This window comes from Tiliqua scincoides, chromosome 5 (assembly GCF_035046505.1).
Source record: "Tiliqua scincoides isolate rTilSci1 chromosome 5, rTilSci1.hap2, whole genome shotgun sequence".
In the NCBI taxonomy this organism is placed as follows: domain Eukaryota; kingdom Metazoa; phylum Chordata; class Lepidosauria; order Squamata; family Scincidae; genus Tiliqua; species Tiliqua scincoides.
This window is the reverse complement of record NC_089825.1, coordinates 76,042,587-76,058,031: the sequence shown is the minus strand read 5'-3', so window position 1 is coordinate 76,058,031 and position 15,445 is coordinate 76,042,587. Positions and strand designations below refer to the sequence as shown.

General features: G+C 43.9%; 1 protein-coding gene across 4 annotated transcripts in view; it reads left to right on the top strand.

Annotated features, from left to right (window-relative positions):
* The window catches only part of TANC2 (tetratricopeptide repeat, ankyrin repeat and coiled-coil containing 2), a 198,873-nt gene extending 189,298 nt beyond the window's left edge, over nt 1–9,575 (top strand). For all 4 annotated transcript variants that reach the window (XM_066627174.1, XM_066627173.1, XM_066627176.1 and 1 more), the window contains one exon: nt 1,571–9,575. In XM_066627174.1, the coding sequence (XP_066483271.1) occupies nt 1,571–3,515 (1,945 nt within the window). In that variant the 3' untranslated portion in view covers nt 3,516–9,575. The remainder of the gene's footprint in view (nt 1–1,570) is intronic.
* Nucleotides 9,576–15,445: the final 5,870 nt, after the last annotated feature.

The window sequence follows — 15,445 nt, the reverse complement described above, 5'->3', positions numbered from 1 at the left end:
GGTGGCTATAATGATAACCGAAAGATAACAGGTTAAGAAGCTTACCCTGTTCCATCGAGCTGAGTGCCTCCCACAGATCCCAAGTACAGTGACTTTTTAAGCTAGTGTTTTAGATGCTGGTGTTCTCAGAGCACTGCCAGCACTGGCTTCATCCACATGACCAAGATATGGACCAGCTGAACTTCTGGGCTCCTGTACAGAGTTAGTAGTAGCCAAGGCCAGTAATTATTCTACTCTGTGCTTCAGATTTTATTTGCTTAGTTGTTTGTGGCTATATATGTTTTTATAAACAATTCAGGTCCTCAGAGCAACTTACAAGTAATATGAAAACGATAAACCAACAACTCAAATGAAATAACACAGCCAGAACAGGTTAGTTTTCACATGGGGTGGGAATGAGAGCAACTTGTCTTATCTGAGTTGGGGTTGAGGTGCATTTTGGGGCCTGGCTTATCTGCTGCAGGTGAGACACTTTTCAGAATTCTGAACTGGTAGGAGGGCTTCGCTTTTCAGCCATTGCTAGCCTCTTTGCTCAGCTCACGGAGTAAGACGCCTGCTGTGAGTGTGCGGAGCTTTTTTTTGTGCTAGGGGTTATTCAACACCCACCCATATGACCATCAATGTTGAACTAAATGCCCTGCTGTTGAATTGCCAGTGTGCCCTTAACTGGGATGCTCCTTGCTGGAATTAAACCTCTCTTCGAGAAACACAGCTCTGCTAATTAAAATAGTGTGTGTTCCCATCCCCTCTTTATGCTTTTTTGATTTGGCCTTCAGTGTTTGCATTAATGTTGTTCAGAAATTTGACAACCAAGGTCCTTCCTAGGACTTTTCCACATTAATTTCTCAGGGTTCACTGTAACAAAATAAGCCATGCCTTGCCTCCCAGCATCTCCAACAGTGAATATAGTCAGACTTCTGGGGTTTTCAGCAGTGAAATGGAGCATTTTTGTTTTTTAAAAACCAAACAAGAAAGCAAAATGTGTGAAGGGTGTGGAAGATATTCTCTACCAATCAGAATCATGTTCAACTAGATGACTGTTTTGTTCAAAAGCTACCAGTGTCCCTGTAAATGACAACCCACCTCCCCCAAACTCCCCATCCTTCTGTTCCTCACAGGATAGCCGAAGGCCTTGCAGGCTTGTATCAGACACTCTCCCTGCCTTGTTCCTTTCATTTCCAAGAGAGCAGTCTTTGAATAGAGTAGAAGCCACTGGTTGAATCCAAGCCTAGAGTTTGCCACTTGCCTGGAGCATTGTATGGGCTTAAGCTCAGATGGTAAATAGTTTTGAGGGCAGAGCTGCGTCCACCCTGAATACCCCACAGCTGTCTTGCGTGTTCCCTTCATTTCCAAGAAAGCAATCTTGGAAATGTTGGTTTGTTTCCTCTGCTGCGGAAATGGAAGAAACAGACAAAGGCTGAAGAACTTGGTTATCACAAGTCTTGGAACATCCTCCCCATCATGACTAGAAATATTTTCTTCTTCATAAAGAAACTTGTTGCTTGAAGTCAAATCCATGCCAATCCAGAGTAACTTTGGTTCTTTTTGTTCCCTCTTTTGGGTCAAGCAGACAGTTTTCAGCAGCGCTGGAGGACCTGAACGAGGCCATCAAGCTCTGTCCAAACAACCGTGAGATCCAGCGGCTGCTGATGCGGGTGGAGGAAGAGTGCAGGCAGACACAGGTGCCACTGCAGCAGCAGCCTCTAGTAGTGCCTGAACCTGAAACGCAGCACGAAGAAGAGTTGTATGCTGTGCAAGACATCTTGGAAGAGGAGTATCTTGAGCAAGATGTTGACAATGTTTCTGTTGGCTTGCAAACGGAGTCACAGCCCAGCCAAGCACTAACCATCATCCAGAGCCCACCCTCTTCCCCTGCCCACCGGGATTCTGCCTACATTTCCAGCTCACCACTTGGGTCACATCAGGTGTTTGACTTCAGGTCAAATAGTTCTGTAGGATCACCAACAAGGCAAGGGTACCAGCCCACCTCTCCCGCTCTATCCCCAACACACCAGAATTCCCATTACAGGCCTAGTCCACCGCACACGTCTCCTGCTCACCAGGCCTCATCTTACCGTTTTAGCCCACCTCCAGTTAGTAGCCAAGGAAAAGAATATCAAAGTCCACCACCTTCACCCCTTCGTAGAGGCCCTCAGTACCGAGCCAGCCCTCCTGCAGATAGCATGAATGTCTACAGGGCTCAGTCTGGCTCACCAGTGCGATATCAGCAGGAACCCAGCATTGTTCAACTTCCTGGTCGGCCAAAGTCTCCACTCTCCAAAATGACACAGAGGTCTTTCCAGATGCTTCCATTGCCTGTTGCAGTCCCCCAGCAAGGGCTCAGGTTGCAGCCTGCCAAGGCGCAAATTGTTAGAAGCAATCAGCCAGGTTCAGCTGTTCATTGCAGTACTGTGATTTCAACAGGCACTTACGGCCAAGTGGCCCACTCAGTGGTCAGCAAATACCAGTCTGCATCAGGGGAAATGGGTGTGGGCCAGAGTCGACTGGTTTACCAGAGCTCCATTGGGGGGATAGTGGGAGATGGGCGGCCTGTGCAGCACGTGCAGGCCAGTCTCAGTGCAGGAGCAATTTGCCAACATGGAGGGCTGGCTAAAGAGGATCTTCCACAAAGGCCTTCCTCTGCTTATCGCGGTGGGATGAGATATAGTCAAACCCCGCAGATTGGACGCAGCCAATCAGCCTCCTATTATCCAGTCTGTCATGCAAAACTTGATCTAGAACGTTCCTCCCTACCCTCTAGTCAGCTTGGTTCCCCTGACATTTCTCATTTGATACGAAGGCCCATTACAGTAAACCCCAACGAAATAAAGCCTCACCCGCCAACTCCGAGGCCTCTGCTTCATTCCCAGAGCGTTGGCCTCCGATTTTCCCCTTCTAGTAATAGCATTTCATCCACACCCAATTTGAATCCCCCCTTCCGCCCTTCTGCTTCTATTCAGCAGATGGAGATCCCCCTCAAGCCAGCCTATGACAGATCGTGCGATGAGCTTTCCCCAGTATCTCCAACACAGGGCGGTTATCCCAGCGAGCCTGCCCGCTCCAGGACCACACCTTTCATGGGAATCATAGATAAGACTGCCCGGACTCAGCAGTATCCCCATCTACACCAACAGAACCGAACCTGGGCTGTGTCTTCAGTGGATACGGTTATCAGCCCCACTTCTCCTGGAAACCTCCCCCAGCCAGAAACATTCAGCCCACCTTCCTCAATCAGCAGCATTGCCTTTTATAACAAAACCAACAATGCACAGAATGGCCACTTGCTGGAGGAGGACTATTACAGCCCACATGGGATGTTGGCCAATGGCTCTCGGGGAGACCTCCTAGAGAGAGTTAGCCAGACCTCTTCGTATCCTGATGTTAAGGTGGCAAGGACACTGCCTGTTGCACAGGCATACCAGGACAACCTCTATAGGCAACTTTCCAGAGACTCCAGGCAAGGACAGACATCCCCTATCAAACCAAAGAGACCATTTGTGGAGTCTAATGTGTGAAACAGATGTGTCTTGGAGTAAGAGCCTTGTGTTTTCAGCACACTTTTCCCTGCTGAATTCCCACATCACACTGCTATTTTTCTTCCTTTTCAAAAGAGATTTCCGTTCACTAGCAGACAGCCAACTAGGGGTTTTCCTGTGATTTCTGTGTGGTGACGAGGCAGTCCAAGACGTGCTCCAACCCTTTGCTACACACAGCTGACCAGCAAAAGCCAGCACTGTCAATGTTTTCAGCTGTGAATCAAGCAGTTTTAGTACATGGTGATGGGGCTCACTCAGAAGGATTCTGTACACACTCAAGTGAGACTCCAAAGAGAGGTAACCAGCTCTTTGAAGAAAAACGTTCCTTTTGAAATTAATTGATTTGAGTAGAGGCTTTAAAAATACTTATGAAAATTTCCTCCAACAAAGTCTGACCCTTTTTTTCCTTGGTAATTGCACTCTTCAGTCAGCACATGCTGCCTCTGTTGTTTCATTGTGTCCAAAGAGCTTGTTCACCTACACAGAATGGGGCTTTTATTTTATTTTTAATACTAATGAGAAGCTATGCATAGAACCCATCCTGCTTTATCTGGTGTGATAGGATTGCACATTAGTATTAAAAATTCATTGTGAATTTTGAGCATTGTTGGTCTGTTGGTCTGGACTACCATGGGTAACATTACTTTGAAAGGCATGTTCCAAATGATCCTATTTTGATTTCCTCTGACGCATTTGAAGAAACATTCAGGGAGACATCAAAGTTCTCTCCATTTTAGCCAACCTGTGGGTAGCTACCTCGGTCTGCATATTGAACTTCCTGACCATTTTCCAGTGGGCTTGTCCTCATAATGGCATGGCATCTTACTGATTCACACTCCAGGTATTGTTCCCATATTAACAAAGTTCATTCCATGGGAATGGACATGTGTACAGGAGTCAACCATGGGATGTCCCAATGCATGGTGGGGAAACAGAGAGAACCAGAATTTGTACAGATTCTCCCGTAGTGGCCCTCTCCCTAAATCCAGTATTAGTACTCTCCTAGCAATACTTACTGAGGCAGGGAAACTTCAAACCTCCTGGGCATTCCTTTGCTACAGACACTTCTGGAGTGAAACATCTTGTTTAGCTCTCCTTCTCTGGTTGTGGCATGCTGTAATTTGAATAGTTTTGATAAAAATGGTAGTCAAATTGGGTATGGTTGGAGGACTATAGTTGCAAGTTGGATTGCCTTTCCAGGCCAAGTACAGAAGGCAAAAATGATTGCCTAATTATTGAACAGGAGAAGAGCAGACACTGGTGAACATGGTGATAAAGAAATCCGGAGGCAGAAAAGGATTATTCCTAAGGAGTATGTGTCATTCTACAAATAGTTGGTATTTGAAATTCGTGACACCTTAGATCAGCTCAGGAATACCTGGTTTAATACCAGTGGGGAATGGGTAGAAGGACTAACCTGTGAAATGTGTACAGGAGTCAAAGATAATATGAGGGAGAGAGAGGGCATTCCCATGACCTTGAAGATGGCAGAAACACAAAGCAATGCAATTGCACTTTCCCATTTTCTGCTTTTTTTATTGTACAAGGGATAAAGCTGGCCCAGTGCTTCCTGTCAATTAAGCAGAGGCTTTTTTCCACACCACTTTTGCACCAGCATAATGAATCTCTTGGCCCCAGCTGAAATTGATTCTTTGTTTTTGTTGGAAAGTTGTGCAAAATGGCACAGACCAGCTGCATTCTCTGCAATGCACACCCTTTGCTTCATGGTTTTCTTTCAGTACATGGCTGTTTTTTGTTTTTTTTAAATACTCTGTGTGCTGTCATCAGGGGCTCCTCTCCTCCATGTTTGGGAGAGTGACAGAAAAGGTATTTCTAACAAACTGCAAAGCTAGCACCTTCAAAATGTGGTTGGTAGATCCACTTCAACTGGGAAGTGTTACCGACAATATATTTATACTTTAAAAATCTGGCACTCAGAGAGAGAGATTATTAATGTATCGAATAAGTTTCAGGAATTTTGTTGGTTGGTTCTGTTAAAATGAGTTGTAAGTATTGTTTGAGCATAAAAAGTTGGGGGGGGGGGGATGATGCTTCCAGCAGCTGGTGTTGCTTTCATTTTGACCCTTCACTAGAACTCTTTGTACATCTTTTTCTAGTTCTTATTCTAAACTCTGCCATAATGGAAGACACAACACTCAAAAGGAGGAGAGTAGCATTAATTGTTATTCTGGTAGGAGCAAGCTGAGGCATGCTGGTGTCCAACAAGTTAAGAAGTTTGCAAGATTTATTTTTAGGGAGGCATGTTTCAGTGCTTCTCCAACTTAGATACTGAAAGGGGGAGTTGTGTTTTTTCCATATCTTATCGTGCATGTGTGTGAGGTTTCATACATAACCCAGGAAGTTTAAAAAAAATGCAACCCCAAATTTGATATACTTTCTTATCAGATTAGATAAAGCCAATCTCTGCTTTTCTCTAACACATTTATTTTGTATCCTGGGGAAGCAGGAGAGGCAAATACCTTTTTTCCCCTCCTAGATAAGATGTCTGTTTCTTGTTTTCTGATTTATGAAAACTGATTTTTAAAAATTCTGTAAGGCCAGAATACGGTCTTGGTTTTATCAGTAAACTTTTTTTAAAAAAAGAACTATTTGCTCCTGCTGTTGGACAGCTAGTATCATACAAATGCTAGAATCAATTTTGCAGTGGGGAGGGGGGGTGTCAAGATGATTGTTTCTATTTGTCTGCCTTTTTGCCCTGATAAAAGACTCCTGTATCACATCCTTTGGTACACTTGTGCCATGGTACATCACATTCTCCTGTCTTTCCTGATAAAGCGAGTAGAAAAAAAAACACAATTTGTCTCCTCCACCCTGTGGGCGGTGGAGGAACAGCACTGCTGCCAGGCCAGTCATCTTTGCTGTTTGAAGATTTCCATTTTCTTGTGACTCTGGCTGCTTTGCTCTGCTCTTCACTGCCACGGGGGTTCCCAGCACAGTACCTGTTTACATATTGCAGTTAGTAACAAAAATGGCATGCACATCCAAACATGAGTTTTTGATAATTGCCGGTGTGCAGCAGGGTTTCCCTTCCTCACTCCCAACTATACTGTGTTGTGATTTCACAGGATTCTTGCACTGATGGGTTTGCCACCTGCTCTCTGTAAAAGGGGTGCACTTTACAGTTGCGTTTGTTACTATGATAAATACTGGTTATTTAAATGTGATTAGTGTCTTCATTAGAAATACAGCCAAACAGCTCTTGTCTTAGTGTATTAAAAAAACAGAAGCAGTGGCTCATAAAATATATAGCACAAGTATTAGCTGCTGTACATAAGCATCAAAAGATGGAGCCTTTTTTAATACAAAGAGAAATATTTGCTGTGACTTATCAAAATAATCTCCCAGCAGTTCTCTTTAGGAGCACTTGAGGCTTAATTGTTGCTGCTTTAAGTTACCAAGTAACACACATCTCAGCTGAAATAAAAACCATTTTTGTCTTAGTTAAGATTTGGCAGGGGGCAATTCTTTCTGTATTTACTCTCAGTTTTGACTTGGTTGCTCATTGGATCCTCTCTTGAAATACAGTGCGATGGAGCACAACTTTGATTTCTCTAGCTGTTCATCCTGAAAAGTCAATGCCTTTTCAAATGAGTTTTTTCTACTCAGGAAAGTGTGGTAGAATGGTGTTACATCCCTCTCTCCCCCACTTTGGTTAAAGTAACATTTAACTTTGGTTAAAGTAACATAGAAAAAAAGGAAAGACCATGCAGAAATACCATGCCCTCCCCTTTCACTATCCAGACTGGAGTTTCAGAAGTCCACAAAGTCAAACACACCAAATAAACCAACTTCTTCAGCTCAAGCAGTGTTGCTGCTTTGAATGTAAGCCAGTGTTTTACCAAAATTCACCATGTGATGTCATTCTGACTCCACAAAAAAAGCCTTCGTGTACTCACTGGAAGTCTCAACCTAGAATTCCTAGAATCTAGATGCTGGCTTATGGCAAGTCATGACTCTCAAAGCTGTGCCAGCTGATTCTTTGGTATTGAGACTGTTCCCTAGTCTAGGCCACATCCAATCACATGAGTGCCTAGAAACTCAATGCTGGCGCTTAGGAATTTGAAATAATTGTTCCAATCTGGCTCTTAAGAAAATACTATCAGACTGTAAAAATGGGGCAGGAACCTATTGAGAACCAGAGTACTTTTCTAGCACTGCTTGGCTCCAGGGGGGAGAGAGCTGTCAGCTTTGTATATGGCTCTAGAGCTATTTGTAGGAAATGTTCTTATAAGATAAAGGTTTCTGTAAGAATCTCATTTATGAATACTGATTTTATAGGCGGGTGGCTGGAGATTCCCCCCCCCCCCCACCGTTGCTGGGTTCAAAGAGGCAATGGCTGATCACGTATACAGAGCATTTGGGAAGGAGAGCATTTCTTTTGAAATATTAAGCTATAGGGTGTTTTTCTTCTTCTAATGTTCTGCAAGCTTTAGAAAATGGACTGCAAAAGAAAGGAAAAGAGCCTGTGCATATTGTGAAAACCCAAGTTCACAAGCCTGGCCTTGGGCAGCAATTAGCAAATGACTACTATTTCTAGTTCTACACAGAAAATCATCTAGCAAAAACCGAAGTGCCAGCTGCTCCATGCCTTACATAAAGTAATGAGCATCACTGCGTGCCTAGAAATTCTTCCTTCTCTGCTTAAGGTGGCCCCTTGCAAGCTCGTAGGTGGCAGGCTGCATCTCTCCCCACCCCCTTCATTTAACTCACTGGGAGTTCCAGGACCTTCATCTACCCGAGTTCAGCTTATAAAAAAGGGCTTACAGGGGGGGCAAGAACTATCATGCCTCCTGTGACATGTTAGATGCCTTCACTAAATTTATGGTTGCTGTGAAAAGGGAAGGGACTTGGGGCACAAGCACAAAGAGGTTGGAAAATCTGAACTTTTTTCACTCAGAATTACTTGAATATGTTTGCTGGACTCTCATTCAAATGTTTTTTTCTCCCCTGCTAACAAAAAACCACATTAAGGGCTGAAATTACTTAACAGGCTATGTTTTGTGTGCAGTTCTTGATGATGGCTGAATCACTAGAGTCAAATGTGTGTCAGAATGGGCCCCCCACTGGACACCAAATAAATCCCTGTAATCCTTTTTTCTTCTCAGCAGTGACTTGGAGTTGGTTTTTTGGCTGCTTTCCCTTTGGAAAGGCAGACCCTGCTAGCCTAAGGACTATCTGTATTGTGTAGTTTGAGTGTGTACAGGAGAGGGTGCTGAGAAAAATTGAGCAGGATTTTGCACTTTTACAGTGGCTTAGAAGGTGAAAAAGAGAGGTGATGCTTTTCTGCTGGCTGCCACCACACCAGGTTTGTGACAGAGCTGGGGCAGTTCATTTTGCTCTGCTGGGACATGCACCAGATCCTGCTACAAGTACCCACTATTAATATTTCTACAGCATACAAGGCACTAATCTGTATAGGTCCAGGGTTTGGGGATCTCTTTTGGTGGGGAGGAACCTTTTGCTACTTTTAATGCACCAGTTAAATATGTTTCCCATTTCAATGATGTTCTTCAAGCATTTTCTTCTCCATGAGCATTGCAGCGTTTTGCCTGCCTTGTCTGCCTCTGTACAGCACTCCTTTCTGGTTTTCCATCCTTCAAGACACTTGCTGGGAAGACACTGAGTTCTTTTTCCTTTAGCTTTTCTATAATTCAGATGTAAAGGACTTTCTCTGTACAGTATAATAATATTCAATTGCATGTTCTGTTCTCTTACTGCTATATTGAATCACCACACAATTGTGATCTTTTGCAGCAGGGCAGCCGCACATATCCCTGCGCTCAACTGAGGCTCTTGGCACCCCTGTATAAAGGAAAGAAATATGTTTCTTTCCCTTCACTGTACTTGCTTGAGCAGAGTTTTATTGTCTGTACACGTGAGCTGTGAGATAGACGTGGAAAAAGTTCAAAAAGAATGCATTCTCCCCTGCCCCTCCCTAATGTATACAGATTGTAACCTGTACAATGAATTGTATGTATGAAAAAATGTACTTATTTATAAATGGTTAACACTTGGAAATGGTGCGTTGACTACTGTGTTCAACATTTGGCTACCTTTCAGGCTGGTAGTTTCCATATCGTTTCAACGGGCAGCACCTTAGCACATTTCTTGGTTTCATTAAGTACTCTGACTTAACAACATGGCCTGCATGTCAAAATACCCCTTTGCCAATCCCAGTTTCAACACTCATCCATTTCAAAGGCTCAGTTCTGCTGCTTTCTGTACTGTGCAAAGAGTCACTTACCAAGGTAGGACTTGTTTACTGGGGGAGTGAGTGAGATAGTGGTGCTTCACTTTCCACTAGTATGGTGCAACTTGTTCAGCCTTACAGGCACCTCTGAGTCAGATTGTGTTCTACGTGTGATAGCCCACGTACATTTCAGATAATACATGCAAATAAAGATAATTTTGAGTCTTATGTGAGGCAGGCAAGCCAGAAGTTGGAGGTGTGTCCAGATGGTTGGGCTGAATATTCTCTAAGGTTGATATCCTGATTCTGTGATATAATGTTTATGGTGAACTATTTTGGAACTACATTCACTACCTTTTGTGGTGCACATACCACCGGCTCAGACTAAGGGGAAACGTGTTCTAATTTTCAGCAGAAGTTAGAGTTGCACAGTGTTGATTTGCCACATGCCAGTCAGGAAACTACCTCTTGCACACATGAAACTGCACACATTCTTGCACACACATACCCAGCCTTCTCTTTTGCAGCAGTTATTAATCTGTAAAATGCAAATGTAAAAATGTTTTAAAATAGATCAGGTGAACATGCACATGCTGGATGAATTAGAAAACAATTATAAGTTTGGGGAGGGGCAAGCAATAAGAAACGATTCCAAACTTGGAAGTTGTATGTATATTTTTACAGGAGCAAAGGCAGGGAGATTTAGAGATTGTCCCACAGCAAAGGAACCTCCTGGACCTGCTAAAGCTCAGAGGTACATCTGTAGGTTAGTGAATATGAACCAGAAATGCCCTGAGGTGGAGAGTGCAGAGAGAGGTTTTTCTGCATTTTGCAAAGACACAGTAAGGCACACCGATTTTACAGCCTTCTGATCTGCATTCACGCTTGCCCCCTTGCAACTAGTGAGTGCCCCTTGTACCATTTTGAATTGTGTCCAGGAACTCTTGAAAAAAATAAAGGTAGATAGTAAATGACTTCAGGAGTGTAACCTTACTATCTAGATCAGTGATTTTCAACCAGTGTGCTGAGGCACATTGGTGTGCCACAAATGGTTCACAGGTGTGCCGTGGGAATTTGGGGGGTGATCATTTATTAGTAGGGCCAGTGAGGGACATGAGCCCCCCCCACCAGCAGAATGGTGTGCTTTGTCAATTGTAAAAAAAACTAATGGTGTGCCTTGACAATTTAAGTGTCTTGACAGTGTGCCATGGAATGAAAAAGGCTGAAAATTGCTGATCTGGATCCAGGCACACAGATCCTTCAAGGAGTTTCCAAAGGAAAACTAATACCATGTGATCATTTATTGAGTGCCTTTCATGTACCTAGCTCATATTTTAGTTACAAACAGCACTATAAAAGTGAGTCCTTCTTATCAACACTTTAATACAGTTGAAGTCAATTAACCTGCTTTTGGAATAGCAAAGACATAGTTTAAAAGGTGTGAAAGAAAGCCCAATAAACTACCTAATTCTTAACAAGAATTTTTAAATCCTATAGAAATTTAGTGTGGGTGTATTTTTGTTCCCTTACCCTCTTTATGCCAATCAAAGTAAACACAGATATGCATACAACTGAGCCATCGCAAGACTAAATGAGTATGTTTTGCACCTCAAAAACCTTCCCAAATAGTTCATATTTTTTGTACAGTTACCAGCACCAAAGGAATGATCTGCATCAAAATTCCTGAAAACAAGTTGAAGGATTGTGACTTCAGAAACATCAAATGTTTCAATCAAGTGTCTGCTGGTAGAGGAAGGATGGTGTTTGATTGCAAAAGCCTCTACAATAGGAGTTCAGTCACTGTTGTAAAAATAGATGGGAAAATTTGACAAAGTGCCTAGCATTACTTAAAGCTGCTTGACATTATTTGGAAAGGGGTGTCAGTGACCACATCCATTCCACATGTAGTTATAGCCCAGTTTGAATAATCCCCTGTGCAGCAGTGCAAACATGACACCTGCTGTATCCCACAAGGGAGTTTAGACCTCCAGAGGCCTCCTCGGAGTCAGTGGCGTCGCTAGGGTTCACATCACGCGGTGCGGGATGCCAGCACATCACTCCCCATGCAGTGGTGCTGCATGGTGGTGGGCATGTGATGTAGCATCACTTTTTTGGCTGTACCTTTTGAAAGAACAAAGACTGAACACTTTCTGCATGAAATAACACATTGATTGATATGTAACATGATGGTATTATTCCTCCAAACTGTGATTTTAGTGATTTTAGTCACTAATGTAACAGGAACTTACATACTGTCTCTCCCTTGGGAAAGATGATGGCCTAAGTATGAAGCAGCCCCTTGGCATTTTTCCTCCTGCACCTGATGTTTCTTCTCAACTAAGTTCCTTTAAAAAAAAAAAAATTTCTAAAGACAGCACAATTGATGTAGAACTAGATCCAACAGGTACAAACTGCAAGAGAAGAGATTCCAACTGGATATCAGGTAAAAATTTCTGTTTGGAAAGGGCAGTTCGGCAGTGGAATAGATTGCTGAGGGAGATGGTGGCTTCCCCCTCACTGGAGGGCTTCAAGCAAAGGCTCAACAAGCACCTGCTGGAAATGCTCTAGGAGGATTTCCTGCTACAGGCAGGGGGTTGGACTAGATGATATTTTAGGTTCCTTCCAACTCTATATGATTGTATGATGATGTCATCACTCTTGGTGTAAAAGAAGTCTCTGAGCTCCACTCACCTTCAGCTATACCTTTGGCACTAGGAGACCCAATTGGAGAGGGCTCCTTTGGGAACAACTTAACCGTAGATGCTCCTGCAGGGTCACAAAGAGCAATATTATCACATGCTTTCTGTTTCAGAAAAATGCAAAGGGTGCGTGTTAAAATTTACAGCATTCCTTAAATGAAAAGAAAATAACTGAAAGAGCACTTGCATGCATTGGCCTGTACCAACAGAGGCAAACAAAAGGATAAATAATGTTCTAAGTACATTCTAAAGTTACATAAGAACATAAGAACAGCCCCACTGGATCAGGCCATAGGCCCATCTAGTCCAGCTTCCTGTATCTCACAGCGACCCACCAAATGCCCCAGGGAGCACACCAGATAACAAGAGACCTCATCCTGGTGCCCTCCCTTGCATCTGGCATTCTGACATAACCCATTTCTAAAATCAGGAGGTTGCGCATACACATCATGGCTTGTACCCCATAATGGATTTTTCCTCCAGAAACTTGTCCAATCCCCTTTTAAAGGCGTCTAGGCTAGACGCCAGCACCACATCCTGTGGCAAGGAGTTCCACAGACCGACCACACGCTGAGTAAATAAATATTTTCTTTTGTCTGTCCTAACCCGCCCAACACTCAATTTTAGTGGATGTCCCCTGGTTCTGGTATTATGTGAGAGTGTAAAGAGCATCTCCCTATCCACTCTGTCCATCCCCTGCATAATTTTGTATGTCTCAATCATGTCCCCCCTCAGGCGTCTCTTTTCTAGGCTGAAGAGGCCCAAACGCCGTAGCCTTTCCTCATAAGGAAGGTGCCCCAGCCCCGTAATCATCTTAGTCGCTCTCTTTTGCACCTTTTCCATTTCCACTATGTCTTTTTTGAGATGCGGCGACCAGAACTGGACACAATACTCCAGGTGTGGCCTTACCATCGATTTGTACAACGGCATTATAATACTAGCCGTTTTGTTCTCAATACCCTTCCTAATGATCCCAAGCATAGAATTGGCCTTCTTCACTGCCGCCGCACATTGGATCGACACTTTCATCGACCTGTCCACCACCACCCCAAGATCTCTCTCCTGATCTGTCACAGACAGCTCAGAACCCATCAGCCTATATCTAAAGTTTTGATTTTTTGCCCCAATGTGCATGACTTTACACTTACTGACATTGAAGCGCATCTGCCATTTTGCTGCCCATTCTGCCAGTCTGGAGAGATCCTTCTGGAGCTCCTCACAATCACTTCTGGTCTTCACCACTCGGAAAAGTTTACGTTCCATTTACGTTCTAAATGGAAGAAACAGTAGCATCTTCTATGGGTGTGAACAAGATTTATTCAAGATTCTCAATCTATTTCAAACTCTCAGTTCTTCAGGGGAAGAAATTCTAAAGGATGCACTTCCAAAAGTGTATACACAATTGCCATAACCTCTCTCTAAATTGAAAATCAACCTCTTTGCATAGTAATTCTCACATAAAGAGATTTGTGCTACATGCTTAATGACTTCTTTAAAAATGCATTGTTTTAAGTATTGTGAATATGAGCATGCAATACACACGTGCAAAATATATAAAATAGGCTACACAGGGTAATGCTTCACTTACATGATAAACACAGTAACACAACAGAGGAGGTGTGGAGGAAAGCAGGAGGCTGGGGTGCATGATGCTCTAGCTCACCCCACCTCTTTTTTGCTCTGCCTACCTCTTCTTTTACAAAGCCAGTGGAGGGGGGGAAGCTGGAGGACCAGCTTTTTGCACGTGCTGGCTAAGAACATCAGATCACAGCTGTGCCGTGTCTGTAAGAAAGTGGGGCAGGATTTGGTGCCCCACTGCAGGTATCCCAGGTATCCCTAGTTCTGGAACTGAAGAACAAGCCAAGCAGCCACGGTGAAAGAAGGCAGACTTCAAAGACACTCCCACCTACAGCAGAGTTCATCTACCCAGAACCCCGCTTGCTGTGGCACTTTCCTAGAAAAACCAGAAGGCAATGCCCCTTGCCACAGTGAGTGTTTGTTGCCGTTAGTCAACAGTACTTCTCAAGAGTTAGTGGGAAAGTGTCTCCCTTGTATGAGCTGAGCTGAAGACTCAAAAAGCCAGTTATTCGATGCTCCACCCCATTCACAGATTCTTTCGTCTTTCAAGCAGTGGGCAGTGGTTATTAGGCCACAGTCCAGTCCAGAAATGACCCTGAATGGGTACCATATTGGAGCCTTCATACTGTGAAGGAGTGGCTGAGCCTCCATCACTGCCACTGGAACTTTATAGTGCATCTGTGACACTGTGCAAGTGGCAGCCAGATGGCTCAATTTGTGTGCAGAGGCTGCGGGCTTCTATGAGGCCTTAAATATGATCACCTGCACAAAGCCTGTGGAAAAGTTAAAAATCACAGGAGCTGTTGCTCAGTTTCACCATATATAAAATTCATTCTCGGGACTATCCAAAGCCTCAACAGAAACCTGTAGCCTCCAGACAGTGAATGGAGGCCTCCCAGCCATCCCTGAGGCCAGTGGGTAATGCCAGTTTTGTGGAGAAGGGGTTGATTTCTGAGTGGAAGTAGGGTTTGAGCCCTTCAACCTCTTTATGTGACAGTGTTGTCACTGCCTTATGTCAGGGCCTACCAACTTCTGGGTAGTGCAAGCTCCTCCCCATTTACAGTTCAATACAAAAAGAGAAAGGTAGGATGGGACCCACAAAATCTCCTTCCAGTCATATTCCTCCCATGAAGCTTTTCTTACTCAGCTGCCTTCTGGGGTACTGAGAAAAGGCCAAGCCTGGCCTTTTCTACAGAAACATTGTAATTCCTATGGTATGCAAAGGTGTGGGTCAAAAAGTGACCCTCCCACAGTCCTTACTCAGCCCAGTCTCCATCACTACACTAGGCTGAGAGAAGCTCAGGTAAGAGGAACAGGTAGGTGCCGCTGGCCTGAGATTCCGCTGAGAAGCAAATGGAGACAATAGGCAGGGAGAGGTTTGCTGTAGCTATGCCCCAGATCTTGGCCAATCTGAAGTGCAA